This window comes from Lepus europaeus, chromosome 17, assembly GCF_033115175.1.
Source record: "Lepus europaeus isolate LE1 chromosome 17, mLepTim1.pri, whole genome shotgun sequence".
Taxonomy (NCBI): Eukaryota; Metazoa; Chordata; class Mammalia; order Lagomorpha; family Leporidae; genus Lepus; species Lepus europaeus.
Genome location: NC_084843.1, coordinates 82,062,880 through 82,078,221, shown reverse-complemented (window position 1 = coordinate 82,078,221; position 15,342 = coordinate 82,062,880). Strand labels below are relative to the sequence as shown.

General features: G+C 64.4%; 1 protein-coding gene across 1 annotated transcript; it reads right to left on the bottom strand.

Annotated features, from left to right (window-relative positions):
• Positions 1-1,299: 1,299 nt before the first annotated feature.
• On the bottom strand, positions 1,300-8,740 carry RASGEF1A (RasGEF domain family member 1A). The gene is made up of 12 exons (XM_062214556.1): positions 8,528-8,740; positions 6,835-6,957; positions 6,352-6,489; positions 5,657-5,878; positions 5,222-5,296; positions 4,978-5,070; positions 4,167-4,269; positions 3,999-4,078; positions 3,011-3,202; positions 2,160-2,283; positions 1,812-1,884; positions 1,300-1,355 (listed from the first exon to the last, which is right to left on the bottom strand). Exons 1-12 carry the CDS (start codon positions 8,723-8,725, stop codon positions 1,331-1,333), a joined length of 1,446 nt encoding a protein of 481 aa, XP_062070540.1. The 5' UTR covers positions 8,726-8,740; the 3' UTR covers positions 1,300-1,330.
• Between the last annotated feature and the right edge of the window lie 6,602 nt (positions 8,741-15,342).

The following is a 15,342-nucleotide window of genomic DNA, read 5'->3' as shown; positions in this document are numbered from 1 at the left end:
TGCACACTGGTGGGACGGCTCCGGCACACACGTACAGAACACGTTCCATCACGGGATCCCAACTACAGATTCTCAAGGTTCAAGCCTCTCTCTCTCTCAAAGACATCAACAGAGCGACCTGCACCGGGGAGCCCGTCTCAAAGTGCAAACGCAGGGACAATCAGTGCAAGCATTGGTTCCGTCCAGGCAGCGGGCGCCCGAGGCCTGGCCTGTACCTCTCAGGCTCCCCCCCTCAGGAAATGTGGAAATTGGAACCTGGCTGGTCCCAGCCCAGGCTTCCCCTCCCCGTCAAGGCCGCTGCCCGAGCCAGGCATTCCTCGGCCAAGGATGAGGAGCTCTTGCCAGAGACGGAATCGGCCAGGAGGGACCAGCTCGGCTTTTGTCCCGGCCCACGGTCAGGGAGATTCACACCAGGAAGTCGGCCATGGAAAAGCGGAGTGCACACCTCCAGGCGTTGTGCAGTTAGATGGGAACGGGTGCCGGCCTGGCTGGGTCTCCGCGTTTCGCATTCCAGTCGGGGGCAGGACAGGGGGAGGGCAGTCCACTAGGACCTGTGTTTGCTTCTCTTCCCCTTGAACCTGGACAGCCAGCCAGCGCAGCCCGAGCTGTCGCCATCCCCGAGGCTGCCATGTAGCTCGCTCCTCCCAGCTCAGCCCGGCTCTCGGAGGCAAGGCTGGGAAAACACAGCTGCACAACTCCCTCTCCACAGTCTCTCAGCTTTCCCTCCTCTCTACAACAAGGTTGAGAAATCACCAGCCAGACGCCCCCCCTCCCCACCCCTGGAACCCAGAAATCCCTGATCAAAGAAAACAGACATGTAAACTCTGGGAAGCCCACGCTCCAGAAGGAAGCACGTGGGCCCCCCCAGCCACCCACCCAGCCCCTCGCTGAGCCCCCGCGGCCTCTAAGGCACTAACCCGACGTCAGGGACGCTGGCGGCAAACTCACCCGGGCAGGCCGGGCTCACGTTGGTTTTGGTTGGGTTGTTTTTTTTTTTTTTTTTTAATTTTTTTCATAAGGTGTGAATAATCAAAAGTAGAAAATAAAAATCTACATCTCATTAGAATAAGATGGGGTCATGAACGCCATCTCCCATGAGACTCTTTCCCCGCCCCTCCCCATAAGCAGGGCCCTGCCCTGTTATTTAAAATAAACCAAAAAAAACTTTGTTAAGTGCCAAAGGTTGATGCATGAAATAATTACCATTTTTTTCCATAAAAGTTATATACAAAATGGACCCCAGCCAGTGAGGCCGCCTCATCTGAACAACCCAGCAATCCGGACGGAAGCTCGCTGCGTGCCAGTGCGTCGTCCCGCGCCTGCAGGCGCCTCAGGCCCGGTTGAGCAGAGTTGTCCTACAGGTGCACAGGGAACAAGGTGACAGTCAGGCCCCCGCGTGGGCAGAGGGCAGGTCCACGTCGTGCAGAACCTGCCGCCCCGTGCAGAGGAGCAGACCCGGGGCCGGGGTGAAGACGGCAGCACCGGCATCCAGCATGGGCGCCGGCTCAAGTCCCCACTGCTCCACTTCCCATCCCGCTCCCTGCTAATGCGCCTGGGAGAGCAGCAGAAGGTGGCCCAAGGGCTAGGGCCCCTGCCACCCAAATCGGAGACCCGGAAGAACTCCTGGCTTTGATCCGACCTAGCCCCCTGGCCGCTGAGGCCATCTGGAGAGTGGACCAATGGATGGAGGGTCTCTATTTCTCTCCAATTCTGCCTTCCAAATAAATCAATCTTTTACCAGCAGAAGAGCAGGTGCGTGGTAGCCGCCCACCCCCACCCCGTGGGCTCAGGGGTCCCTGGCAGGGTCCAACCTGAGGGTCTTCCAGCTGTCCTTTTCCATGTGGTTCTCAGGGCCTTCACTTTCAAACGAGGCGATGAAGAGACCTGAGAGGCAGAGAAGCCCCTCAGATCCCACCCCCCACCTCCCCTGCACCCTGTTTTCCTTTCCAGGCCAAGCTTAGGACAAAGGACGGGTCTCTGGGGGGGCCCAGGGCTTCCCAGCACCACCCCCCCGCACCCTGTTTTCCCTTCCAGGCCAGGCTCAGGACAAAGGGCGGGTCTCTGGGGGGGGCCCAGGGCTTCCCAGCCCCCCGCCCCCACACACACACAGCCCTGCAGGCGGAGCCGGCGGCCAGCCAGCGTCACCTGGGCTGGCTCACCTTCCTCATTGTAGATGGGCGCCGTGAGCAGGTAACTCTGAATCTTCTTGTCCTTCTCGAAGGGACACTCTACCTGCGTCCACGTCATGAACTCGTGGATCTGTCTGGAGATCTCCCAAAATTTCTGAAGGCACAGGGTGTCTATCTGTCACCTGGAGCTTATCACCCTCCCCCAGGGGCCCGGGCTGGGGGAGGCGGTGCTGGTGCTGCAGGGCCAAGCCATGGCTGCAGGAGCCCCCTCAGCCGCTCTGCCCAGGCTGTCCGGCTGCTGTGTGATCTCGGCTTCCCACCCCTGGCTGGGACCTTACTGTGGGAAATGGGTGCCCCGCCCCCACCCGCCATCCTTGGGCAGGTGCCCTGAGCCCCCTCCCGCCCTCTGGAATTCTCTGGCACCACCTCTTCTCCGCCCAAGCTGCTCTGTGCCTTCAGCTGCCCCCTACCCTGCCCAGTGCCCTAGGATATCTCCCTCTCCCTCTCTCTCCCTCTCCCTCTCTCTCCCCTCTCTCTCTCTCTCTCTCCCCCTCTCTCTCTCCCCTCTCTCTCCCCCCTCTCTCCTCCCTCTCCCCTTCTCCCCCTCTCCCTCTCTCCTCCCTCCCCCTCTTCCTCTCCCCCTCTCTCCCTTCCCCCCACCCCCCGGGCCAGGTTAGCTGTAGAACCAAGGCCCTGGGTAAATGCAGGCTGCCTGTGACTCCAAGCTCTGTGACCAGGTCACCCCACCACCACCACCACCAAGATGCGCTCCCATGCCCCACCCCCACCCACCGTGGCTCTCAGTCCTAACCTCCTCCCAACCTCAGGCAGGGCTCGAGCAGCCCCTCCCCCAGGCCCCCGCTCAGCAGCCACAAGCTCACCTTGAAGTTCACGTGGCCGTTGGGCAGGTGGTTGGTGTGGATCTTGTGCAGGAAGTAGATGTCCTTGACGAAGAGGTTGAACACAGGGATGACAATCTTCTCGCGGCTGCTGTTGGCCGTCTGGGACCGCTGCGTGGCCCCCTGCAGGGCGGTGCGGTAATTGCAGAAGTTGCTCGAGGGGTCCATGTGGTGCTGGGGGTGGGGGGGGCAGGGAGGCCCTGGTGAGTGCCCGGCTCCTGCACCGCCTCAGGCCTGCTCTGGGCACTGCCTGCAGCTGCAGGTGGAGCCCAGGAGCCAGTGCGGGGAGGGGGAGGAGCCGCGGGTAACCCCAGGTAACCGCAGGATGAGGCCTTCTGAGTTTGTCTCACCCTCCTCCCAGAACTTGCCCTTGCTCCTCTCCCAGGCCGGACCAGATCCGCCAAGACAGACACTGTGCAAAACAGAGGCCCTTAAGGGCAGAGATCAGCCCAGCTGCTAAGTCACCCGCATCCCCTGTGGGAGCCCCGGCCTGCAGCCCTGGCTCCAGCTCCCTGCTAATGCAGGCCCCGGGAGGCCGCGATGATGGCTCAAGTGGTCCCTGCCACCCACATAAGAGGCCTGGATGGAGCTCCCGACTCCCAGCTTGAGCCCAGACCGGTCTGTCTCAGGCAGACAGTGAGCCAATGGATGGGAGCTCTGTCTGTCTGCCTCTGTGTGTGTCTTTCTCTGCCTGTCAAACGAAATAAACTCAAATAAAAATATTTTTAATGGATTCTCTTTCAAAGATGTCCATAAGGCTGCAAACAAGCTCCCGCCCCGAGCCAGCCTCTGGGTGACCAGATGGCCCCGGAGCAGCGGCCGCGGAGCAGGGAAAAGGCAGGTCAGACTGTGCAGCCACAGCTGTCACTCCGCCGTTCTCCAGAACTCCCTGGGGGCCAAGAAGAGCCTGCCCTGGAGGGCGAGCATCCAGCCGGCCAGCCACGGGGGCACGGGCTCGGGGGGTCCCTACCTCCAAGACGTCGAACTTGGCCGTCTTGACCTTGGACCACGTCTTCTTCAGCCGCGCCACGGGGCTGAGGTTCATGCCGGCTGCAGGCACAGGTGGGGAGGCTGGGGTCAGGCAGGGCAGGGGCGGCAGGCCACAGGGGCTGCCCCGCCCATGCCCCAGGACACTCACAGATGATGGCCATCATGGAGTTGAAGTTGCCGATGTTGAAGCACTCGCGGGCCACATCGATGAAGAACTCCAGCATGCGGGTGCGGTGCTTCTTTTTCACCACCTGGAGGGCGGCGGCATGGCCTCGGTGTGAAGCCACCAAGGGGCCGCCAGGCAGGGGGTCGAAAGGGGCCCGGGACTTGGACAGGCAGAGAGGGCCGGGGCTGGGCTCAGCTCCCTCGGCCCAGAGGGGATGGGGCCGCCTCCCTCTAGGGCTTGTGTGGGCTGGCAAAAGAGTGTTTGCTGGGGGCTGGCGCTGTGGCACAGCAGGTAAAGCCACCACCTGCAGTGCCGGCATCCCATATGGGCACCAGTTCCAGTCCCAGCTGCTCTACTTCCAATCCAGCTCTCTGCTGTGGCCTGGGAAAGCAGTAAAAGATGGCCCAAGTCCTTGGGTGCCTGCACCTGCACCTGCTGGAAGAAGCTCCTGGCTCCTGGCTTCGGATCAGCCCTGCTCTGACTGTGGCGGTCATTTGGGAGTGAACCAGTGGATGGAAGATTCTCTCTCTCTCTCTCTCTTTCTCTTCTTGTGTAACTCTGACTTTCAAATAAATAATTTTTTTAAAAGAGTGTTTGCTGAGCACGGGGCAGGGGTAGGGAGGTAGGGCATTCCTGGGATGGAGGCCCCATTGTCACTGAAGGAATTGCCGTGTGAGGGACACCTGACGATGAAGATGCCATTGACGGACAGTGCCATCATCTAGCTTGAGGCTGGGGCAGGAACCAGAGCCTCCTGGGGTACCGAGGCACAGAGGCATGGCAGTCAGCTTACCCGGCACACTTCGGTGGCCACCAGCATGCTCAGGCAGTTGAACCAGTTGTCATAGGCCTCCAGGCTGAAGGTCTTGGTCAGGTCCCCTCGGCACTGGGAGGGATCCAGCAGGTCAGGGGGATTGGGCAGGTCCGGGGCCCTGTGCCCCCTCCCAGCACACCTCGCCTTCACATGCTCCCAGAGCAGGTGCTGCAAGGGTCCAGCAGGTGTCACAACCCCACCTGCCAGGGCCCTGCCCACTCACCCTGTGGTTGTCCCGGGAGTCCGTGTGGCTGATGATCTGTATCAGGTCCTCGGGGTGAATGCTACTGACCCTCTCCTGGGGGCACAGGGACAGCAAAGGGGGGCGGGTGACGGCCCTGTCCCTCAGAGGAAAGGGACAGAGCTACAGAGGAGCGCGGTGGGGAGGGGGTACAGCCCGGGGCACAGACCCTCTGCCTTCTTACAGCCCTCTGTGGTTCCCACCTTCCGGCCACCCAGGCCTGCCAGGCCCCTGTGGGCCTAACACCAGGCACAGGCACCTACTACTCGTATGGCCACACCTGGCCAGAGGCATCCAGGTCAGGGCTCACGAGCCCTCTGCCCCAATTGGCAGGGGCTATGCAGTGCTGTGCACAGAGGGGCCCTGGGTGAGCTGCAGAGGGCGCACCCTGCCCCACCTGCACAGGGCGGCACTGACCAGTTCTATGTGGGTCAGCTGCTGGGCCAGCACCAGGGGGTCGCAGCACACGCCCAGGATGTCCTTCTGGGCGGCCGGTGGCTTGGCCTTGAGGACGGGCCCTTTGTCCATGGCTGGCTGCCGGAGCTTCTCCCGCAGCTCCTGGAGCTGGTTCCGGGCGGCCAGGGACAGCAGCAGGCTCTGTGTCATCTGGGCGATGGCCTTCTTCACGGTGCCGTTCTCCTGTGGGGGGCCGGGGTGGGGGTGGGGTGAAGGCGGTGCTAGCATGGGCTGGCAGGACATGCCTGGCAAGGAGCCCAAGACCCCAGCCAAAGCCGCTGTGAACCTCTGACCTCTGACCCCAGAGCCGGCTGCCCTGGGAGCCTGCTGGGTCTGCAAAGTGTGATTTCTCCCACAGGCAGCCCCTGAGCTGTTTCTGGCTTCTCCCAGGCAAGAGCCACTGGGAGCCAGGACAGCAGACAGAGCTCTTACTGCCACTCCAACAGGTCCCCACTGCAGGGAGCGGGGTGGGGGCCAGGGGCTGGGGGAGGGGCAGGGGCTGGAGGAGGCACTCGGCGGCGCCAGGTTGCAGGGCCAGCTGAGCTGTCACTGGGGGATCAGGGACCTAGCCGCAGCAATCCCCTGGGGCAGTGCCAGGATAGGGGGCCTATGCAGACCCCCCACCCTCGCCCTGCAGGAGCCGAGGGAGCCCTGACCTCGTCACACTGGGTGACACGGTGTGTGATGGCCTTCAGCTCTGCCATGGCCTTCTCGTCCTGGAAGTCGTAAGGGAATGCCTCCGTCCACTCCTTCAGCAGCTGCACGACCTTGGCCGAGAAGGACTTGAGCTTGGCCTGGGGCAGCAGGGGCACAGAGTGAGGCCCCCAGGCCCGAGCGGGTGGCACAGGCTCCCCAACCCCCAGGCCTGGGCCAGCACCTCCTGTCCCTGCGCGTTCGGGTGCTATAATTAGAAGGTACCCTAAAATAGCACCCCATAAAAGCCAAGTGAAAACTTGGCACCCCATGCAAGACTCTCTTGGTGCCCTCTGGCTGAAAAGCAAAGTGGGCAGGTGCAGGGGGGAGGGGGTGGGACCCCCAAAGGGCAGCAGCCCGGAGGGAGTTCCAGAGGGTGCAGCCGGATCCCTGCCCCCACCCCCACCCCACCCCCACCGACCCGCTCCAGGGCCGGCTGCCCTTACCTTCTCGGGCCCCGCCTCCAGCCGCTGCCTTTGCTCCAGGCAGATCTGCCCCACACGGGCCAGCAGGTCGTGAGGAGGCACGAAGACCCTGGAGCTCAGCAGGAACGTGAAGATGTATGTCCTCTGAGGAGGGAGACAGGTGCAGGCTGCCTGGGGCCCTCGCTCCCCGCCCGCGCCCCCCCCCCCCGCTGGGGTGCCCCAGCTCCTGCTGCCCAGCCACCCCAGCACCGGGCCAAACCCAGCCCTGCATGTGGGGAGACTCGCGGGCCAATGCGGACCCCTTGTGCAGCCCACAGGGCTCCCCAAGCCCACCGTTGCTCTAGACCCTGGTAGGCCTTAGAGGGCAGGGTCTCCCCAAGCAGCACGGGGCCCAGACGGTGGGGCATGCCCTGAGGGGGGCAGAGCTGGTCAGTGGGGTGGGTGTGGGTTTGCGAGGCAGGGCCCGGCACAGCCCAGTGGGGCAGGAGCCTGGGGCCTGAGACCTGGTGACAGGCCCCGGCACAGCCTCGGTCCCCGCTGCCAAGCCAGAGCCCCACCCCCTGCATCCACCTGCCATCTGCACTGGGAGGGGTTCTTCCCAGGGTGATGAAGCTTCCTGAGACTCCAGGGGGAGACTCTACCCCAGCTGGGGTCTTGCTCTGCCACACTGTTGGGAGCAGGGCTCCCTGGAGCAGGATTCAGGGGCCTGGGGCTCCTGCTGGCCGCACCAGCCCTCCAGCTGCTGGGGGAGAGGGGGGAGCCCCAGGCAGCAGGTGAGGCTCGGTGTGGAGGAAGAACACAGAGGGATCACAGCTCTGAGCCCTCGGCCGGAGCTGGAGCTCCAACGAGAAGCTGTGTGTCTCCAAGGAGGATGGGGGAGACGGGGGCGGGGGGGGACACGTGTGTCAGCTGCCCACGAGTACGGGGAGACAGTGAGGGAAGGGGCTGCGGCCTGGTGGCTTCTCCTGCCCCCAGCCGGCTCCACTCTCTCCTGGGAAGCGAATGGCAGTTCTTGCGGTCACAAGACAGGAGGAAGATGGAGGGGCCGGCAATGCCAAGGCTAGTCCTCCCTGGACCTGACTCCTCCAAGAGTGGACGCCGGAGGCTGTGCCTCCTCCAGGCCAAGGCCAGCCTGCCCCACGCTGCTCCCGGGAGCACCTTGGTCCCGCCTTCCCTTGGGGGGAGGGGTGCACAGCTCATGCCAAGGGGCAGGCAGGCCTGCAAAGCACGGTTGCTAAGAGACACCACCCCCACGCGTGACCAAGGACGCCTCCTCCAAGCGCAGGCGGTGGTATCTGCAGGTGCAGAGGTGGCGGCTGCTGTGTGCCCCTGGGGGCGGGGCAGGGGCTGGCTCCTCCTCCTGCTGAACCACGGCTGGGGGTGGGGGGTGGGAGATGGGGTTGGGGGGTCCCTCATGACTTCCCAGCTGAGCCATGAGCTCCAGGACCCCAAGTGCCAGCCCTGCGCTTGGACCCTGTCTCATCTCACAGTCCCACTCAGAACTCAGGGCCCTGCCTGGCCCGTGTGTGTGTCTCCACCTGCCTGGGGCAGTAGCAGGAAAGTCACTGCTGACTCCCCAGGCCGGCCACCTGTGCTTCCAGGTAGGGCAGAACAGGAAGTGAGGACGGCGTGGAGGGTGGCACTGGGCCCCGCTGCCCCCGCCCAGAAGCAGCACCCCACCCACCACCCCCACCACCCCAGGCCCCGCACTCACATCGGGGTAGTAGTCCACCGTGGGGACCAGGTGCTCCATCAGGGCCTCCAGGGACCCCGAGATGAGGCGTCCGTCTTGGAAGATGAGCCCTCCCGGGCCACCGCCAGCCCCGCCTCCCCGCTCGCCCATGCTGGGCTGCACCTGTCCGCTACAGCTGGGCCCGAGGACGCTGGAGAAGACCACAGCCGTCTGGGGCATAGCTTCCTGGGGGAGGAGAAAGGCTGTGAGCCCCTGGGGGCGCTCGGCGCCGCGGGGCTCCCCCCGCCCTGGCAGGGGCAGGACTGAGAAGTGTTTGCCCCTGCTCTGGGCACACTGGACCACGTGGTAGGAGCCTGGACACAGAGCCAGTCCTGGGGATACAGAGGCATGTGTTACAATGCACATTCACAGGCCCATCACCAGCCTGGCCCCTCACTCAGGCATCCTCTGAAGGAGCAGACCCTTCCTCGTTCCCACATTGCAACCGACGCCCAACGGGAAAGAACTCAACTCAGGAAAGCCCAGGGGTCACCACCTCCAGGAAGCCTTCCTGGATTGATCCAAGACTGCTGGTCCCCGCAGCTGTGAGTGGCTGTGTCATCTGACTGTGTGTCCACTTGCCAGCTCAGAGGAGGCCAGCGAAATAACGGAAGTGGGTTTCTGGGACCCCAGCACCTTGCCCTCAGTGCAGACTGGAGCGACTGCCCCAGCAGAGCACAGTCCCAGGTTCAAAGGTGAGTGGCGGGCAGGTGGTGATCTCGCTCATTTGGCCTCTTCACCCCAAGATCCCAGGCTCACCAAAGATGACAACTCCCGGCCACCGGCTTCTCCCGCCGTTGCTCTGGTCAGGGGGTGTTGTGGGGGAGCGTTCTAGCACCCCACTAACTCACATAGCCTCCGCCAGTCCTCCAGGGCAAGGCCACCCTCCGTCCAGCCTGCAGGGGGACTGGGAGCCAACCTGGAGCCACAGCCACTGCCCCGCCACAGAAAGGGGACAGATGAGTGGGCGGAGCCTAGTCACCCCGAGGTCGGGGGCGAGGGAGGGCCAGCAGGGGTGCCCCAGGGGGACAGGGGCTCCCAGGGGCTCAGAAGCCTCCCAGGGAATCAACAGAGCCCACAGCAGCCTGGCTAATAGGTGGAGGGGCCCTGGGGTCTCCCCAGCCCACCTGTCACTCCGGCTCCCTCCCAGGAACCAAGCCTCTGCAGGCCACTCCCTCCAGCCTGCTCTCGCACCTGGAGTCCACCTCTCCCATGCCAGCCACATGGTGCCCATCCCCCTCTGCTCCCCCGAGGAGGGGCTGTCAGAGCTGGACGCCGGCACCCCCTGGGAGGGAATGCACGGCGACAGAGGTCATCCAGCACACCAAGCTGAGACCCTGTGTGTTGCAGGTGGCTCAAGGGCTGGCGCTGAGTACCTCGTAGCAACCCCTCCCCCGAGACATTCACTACTCTCCAATACTGCAGGTGAGGACAAGGCCCAGCAGGGCAGGTCGCTGCCCCAGGTCCCGCAGCGACATCGAAGATGGCCAGAGCCTGAGCCTGCCTCAGCCACTTGCGGCTTTGGAAGGATCCTCCGACTCCCAGGCCCTTAATGTCCTCCTCTGTAAAATGGGCACGGAGAGGGCTACTCACAGGCTAGCCAAGAGGATCAAATGAACCCTCAGCATAAAGTGTCAGGTCGCCGCCTCCCTGGAGCTGACTCCCACCGGCGTGACTGCCCAGGAGCCCCCACAAGCCACATGGGTGCCCAGGACACAGAGACCCTGCACGGCTGCTCCAGAGCCAGGCTTGGTCCCTGCCTGCACCTCCTCCCTGTGAGGTAGCCCTCGCCCCCAAGGCATCGCTGTCCCGATAGCAGCAGCAGCGTGACCCGGGTCCCCAAGCATGCCTCCTCCTGCAAGACCGCAGGCGATTCCCATGCAGGTGCACGGAGGCCCCAGGAGCTCAGTCTCAGAGAGTGCCCACCCCCAGGTGCCTTGTGCCAGCTACACCGGCCAGTGCTGTCACCTGGGGACCTTCCAAAGACACCCCCATGAATCCGAGTCCACTGGTCGAGGTGGGGATGGGTGGGGGTGCAGCCCTGCCACTGGCAATCTCGAGGTTTTCCAGGTGCACATGGGAGCAGAAGGCAGGGGGCGCCCTTGTCCTGCCTCGGCTGCATGCGGCCCACCCCCCAGCCCCCACCCCAGGCTGCCACCACCCCCCACCCCCTACCCCACCCCCGCCCCAGGCTGCCACCACCCCCCACCCCCCGCCCCAGGCTGCAGGGACCGCTGAGAGCCAGGATGGCGCTAGGCTGGCCGGCAGCCAGAGGGCCACAGCAAGGAACCTGCCAGGACCCCCGCCTCCCCCAAGTCCAGCTGGGGGAGGGGACAGGTTTGCACCCCCAATGGCCTCCTCTCAGCTCCTTGCAGCTCCTCTGTGGTTCAGGCAGGAAGGCAGGCAGTTTCTAATTATAGACCTCAGCCGCTCAGGGGGAAAAAAAGTGCTCACAGGGAGGCGGGTGTGAGTGATTCACCGGCTCCTTACACTCCCACTCATGTCCCCCCACACACACGCCCCCAGGGGCCAGTGGCTCCGCCCGCAGCGCAGGGCCCCAGGCTGTAGGCTGAGAGGGAGGGGCCCTCCTGCCAGCTAGGGAGAGAGCCTGGGACCGCACCTGACTCTGGGGGCGCCACAGAGGAAGGGGGGGTCTTCCTGTCTGGGACCTCAGAGGATGCCCACCCTATTACTGCGACAGCCAGTGCTGGGAGCCAGGGGTCTGCACCCCCAGCCGTGACTGGCCTGGAGGTGAGGTGGGCAGAGCAAGCAGGGGCGGGGGGCTTCTTGGGACCAGCACCGCCACCCCCCACAACCAGCCCCGCTCTGCCAGGCTCTGCCCGAGCTGCCCCAGCTGCCACCTGTGCTGTCGTCAGCAGTGAGGGCTCACGCCTGCCACCCTCTGCCCGGGGAGAGCTCCCCGCAGCTGCAGCCCCCAGCCTCCTGCCCTGCGCTCCCTGCCCTGGGCCCATATCGGCCTCCGCCTCCACGGGGCGGCTCTGAGCCTCAGTGTCCCCGGCTGTGAGCCAGGGGGCGGGGCCTCTCGTCCCTCCTCCCTGCAGGGAGCTGCTGTGTTAAGCTGACAACACAAGGGGTCAGGTGCACCCTGCATCTCTGCCTTGCGGCCCAGCAGGGAACAGCCCGGAGCTGCCAGTGGGCACGTTCTGCCTGCTCACTCCAGGTGGGCTGCTGCCACACCCAGGAGCCTCCCAGACTCTCCCCAGGGAGACGCATGGAGGTGGGATCCCTGGGCTCTGCTCCCTGGGGAGCACGCCCATGCCAAAGCCTCCACTCCCTCGCTCTCACGCCCCCCCCCCCCAAATCCGGACCGGGCACGAGGTCCTGGCTCCCAGCACGCTCAACACTTAGTGACTGCTAGGCCAGGGACACGGCAGACCCAGCCCTGTAAGACCCACCTGGGGGAGGGGAGGAGACCAGGGAGCCATCCCCAGGGCTCAGCCAGGGCTCTGGGACCCCCCCCTCCGCTTCCCCCCTGGAGTCTGAAGTTCCTGAGGAATGCAGGAACCAGGACAAGCTTTCTGTAACTGACTGTGTGCTGGGTGCCCTCAGAGGAGGGCCCGGGGCTCACTCGGCCCTGTCTCCCCTCCCATGGCATCGCAGCGTGCCCGAGTGTTCCCGGGGCGGCCGGCAGGGGGCGGCCTGCAGGGGACGGGCCCCGGCCTGAGCAGGAGACACAGGGCGGCAGAGTGCACCGCCCCACACTCTGCCCGAGACCCCAGGACCCACACCCTCTCCTTAGACCCGCACGCTGAGAAACTTCAGCGTCCGGGAAACCGGGCCGGATCCGCCAGGAGTGGGGGCGGGGCGCGCGCCGGGCTTGGCCAGGGGGGTTTCTTTCCCAGGCAGCTCTATTTTTTCACCTACTCAACAAAAACGGAGACTATTTTTAGCCCAGCAAGCTGCTGGGCATCACAATTAGCGACTGCAAATTACACATCCCGCCAGTCTGCCTCCGCGGGCTGCCGAGGGGGCGGGAAGAAGCAGTGGTCCCCAGGGTGGGGGCGGGGAGCTCTCGGCCGCCCAGGGCCACAAAACCAAGAGGGCCCTGGGAGAGGCTGCGATCAGGTGGAGCCGCGCGGGCAGCTGGGACCTGGCCGGCGACCCCGGGCCCAGCTCGGCCCAGGGCCCCGCCCAAGGGGCCCCAATAGCCCTTCTTGGGCATCTGTCTGGCTCCGAAGTGCTGGAGTGCAAAAGCAGGAAGCCCTGCTCCTTGCCTCATTCATTCATCCCCTCATTCATTAATTCATCCCCTCATTCATGCATTCGTGCATAACTGGGACCCGTGCAGACACTGGATGCACTCACAGAAGGAACGTCATCACTCCCAGGCCCCACAGAGCACCACAGGGACAGGAGAGGCTGGCGCGCACGAGGACCGCGGATAAGGCAGGTGGCGCCGTGGATCCCAAGAAGCTCAGTGCTTCAGACAGAGGAGAAAGGGGGTGGGGTGCAGGCTCCGCCCAGCTCTGCCCGGGGTCCAGGGTCCAGGGTCCAGGATGAAGTTCCCCTTGGCAGGAATTTCTCCCTGGTTCTGGCAGTGACCCCCCAACGCCCTTGGGAGTGGTCTCAGAGAGGACAGTGGGGGCCCTCACTTCACCCCAGAGCTCAGAGCCTAGTGAAACCCACAAAGGCAACGCCCAGGGGCTGGGGGCGGGGCAGCCCTGGGACAGGGGTCCGTGCAGATGTCAGCTTTTCGGTAAACCTTCCCTGGGTCACAGGATTCACTTGCCTCTGTGGACTGTCACCCACTCTGGAGGGGAGACGGCTCCAGGCCAGGAGAGCTGTCTCAGAGCTGGCGGGGCCCCGTTCTCTGGGACACGGGGACTCTCAGAACCTGCTCCAGCCACCTAACCTTGCGGGAGACAACAGGTGAGGGGTCCTGGGCCTCCTGGCTGGGGAGCAGCTCAGGGACTCGCCTGGGGATAGCCAGCCAGCCTGCACCTGCACTTCCTCCTCCCCTCTGCCCTGCACTCATGCCCCCCTCCCCAACAGATCAGACCAGGGCAGCAGCTGTGTCTCCTCCCCACTCCCCATCCCCTGCCTGGCCCTCCCTGGTCCCCAGATCCTGCCATTCCCAAACGGGGGTTCACAGACCAGAAAATACAGGGAAAAACGTGGCCAAGCCACAGATGTGTCACTTCTGTATGGGACTGGGACCCTCCGGCTGATGGAGGCAGCAGCAGAGCTGGGGGAGGGCTGTGCCCCTCCCCACATCTCCTCCCCCGGACCCCCACCACAGCTTCTAAGCCCAGTTCCCAGGTCTCCATCTCCCAGAAGCTCATGAGAGCCCTGACCCTGCCTCCTGGGCCACACCTGGGAGCCAGCACCTGCTCAGAAAGGGAAGATGCTACTGCTCGCCTGGACCGCGAGCGGGGAGTTCAGGACGTGGGCTTGGATGGCACTTGAGCTGCACGACACTGGTTGGGCCATGCAGCGCTGGCCTAGGCATGGACTTGGGGGCTGGTGCCACCCTTCCCCGACCCAGTCTCTGAGTGCCTCCCTCACCTCCCCACACCCAGGAGAGACAGGGCCCCTGCTGCAGGTGGGAGAAAAAGGAGGGGGTGTTGCCTCCTGCTTCCTGGACCCCTGTCCCAGGCCCAGGGGCTCAGCACCAGTTCTGGTCTGCCCAGGGGGTGGCGCCCTCTGCCAAGAGGCCTCTTCAGTCCCTACCCCCTCCTCCCTCTGCACCCCTGTGGCCTCTGCAGCCGAGAAGTCCTGGGGGCACCCAGCTGACCCCGTCCCTGCAGCCCCCAAGCCCCTGGGCAGCGGGCAGGGGACAGGGCCAGGTTTGCCTTGGCACAGCCCCACTCCAGTGAGGAGGCGGCTGCCATGGGAACCCGAGCACCCACTGCACCCAGGCTGGTCTTGGGAGCAGGGCTGACAAACTGGGCTTTGTTCCACACACACAGGGTCCATTTTCCCCCACCCCGAATTCCTTCTACTGCCACCGGCTGTCGGAACTGACCCCGGGGGAACCTGCCCTCTTGTCCACCGACTGCCCAAGACAAATTCTGCCAACTTGGGAGTTTTCCTCTTCTCCTTCTTCCTCCTCCGTTCGGTCCAGTCAGCTTCTTGTGGACAGAGCATCATTGTCCACCAGTAATCATCCCGTTACCGTGGCTGCAGAGCCCGTGGATGGAGCAGGTAGGGCTGCCGGGAACGCTGGCCCCTTCCCGGCAGGCGGCCGCACACTCGACTTCCCTGCTGGCCTCCTGCACAGACCACCCCCTGGGCAGACCAGAATAGGGCGCTGTGCTCCTGCGCCCCTGGCCCAGATCCTTCCTGGCTGGCGCCAACTCCAGGGCTCCACTCGGCACCCGTGCACGTGGGCAGGCGGCTCTGGGGCTGAGCAGAGGGGAGCAGGTGCACACTGCGGGCATCTTGGTTTCAGGGAGTCCCCTCGGGGTGCAGACCCTCCAAGATCCACTTCCGAGGCGGGGGTCCATGAAGACTGTTGGACCATGCCAGGAAGTCGCCAGGGCCCTCCCCACGCTGGCCAAGTGCACACAGTGGGCTACTGAGCTGGGTCCAGAACCAGCCCGAGGAGCGGCGTCGAGTGGCCGTGGACAGGGACAGCCGGCAGGCGGGCGGGGCCCCGGGGGCGGCTGCTGGGTGCTGCAGACTCATGCAGGAGTGGGCAGCAGCCTCTGCCCTGCCAGAGGTGCTGGGAGACGAGAACAGAGCGCTTTTGTTTTTAAATGGCATCTAATTAGGCTGAGCCAAGATTTTTATTTTTTCCTTTGTGTTTAAAAACAACTAAGAAGCGATTTTCTCCG

What these genes read in the sequence shown, in the direction of transcription:
- RASGEF1A (XM_062214556.1), bottom strand. Translation starts at nt 8,725, where the DNA reads ATGCCCCAGACGGCTGTGGTCTTCTCCAGCGTCCTCGGGCCCAGCTGT. An exon ending in TGGCCACCGAAGTGTGCCGG is followed by an intron (nt 4,270 to 4,977) that starts GTAAGCTGACTG and finishes GCCGCCCTCCAG; the next exon opens with GTGGTGAAAAAGAAGCACCG. An exon ending in CTCCATGATGGCCATCATCT is followed by an intron (nt 4,079 to 4,166) that starts GTGAGTGTCCTG and finishes CTGTGCCTGCAG; the next exon opens with CCGGCATGAACCTCAGCCCC.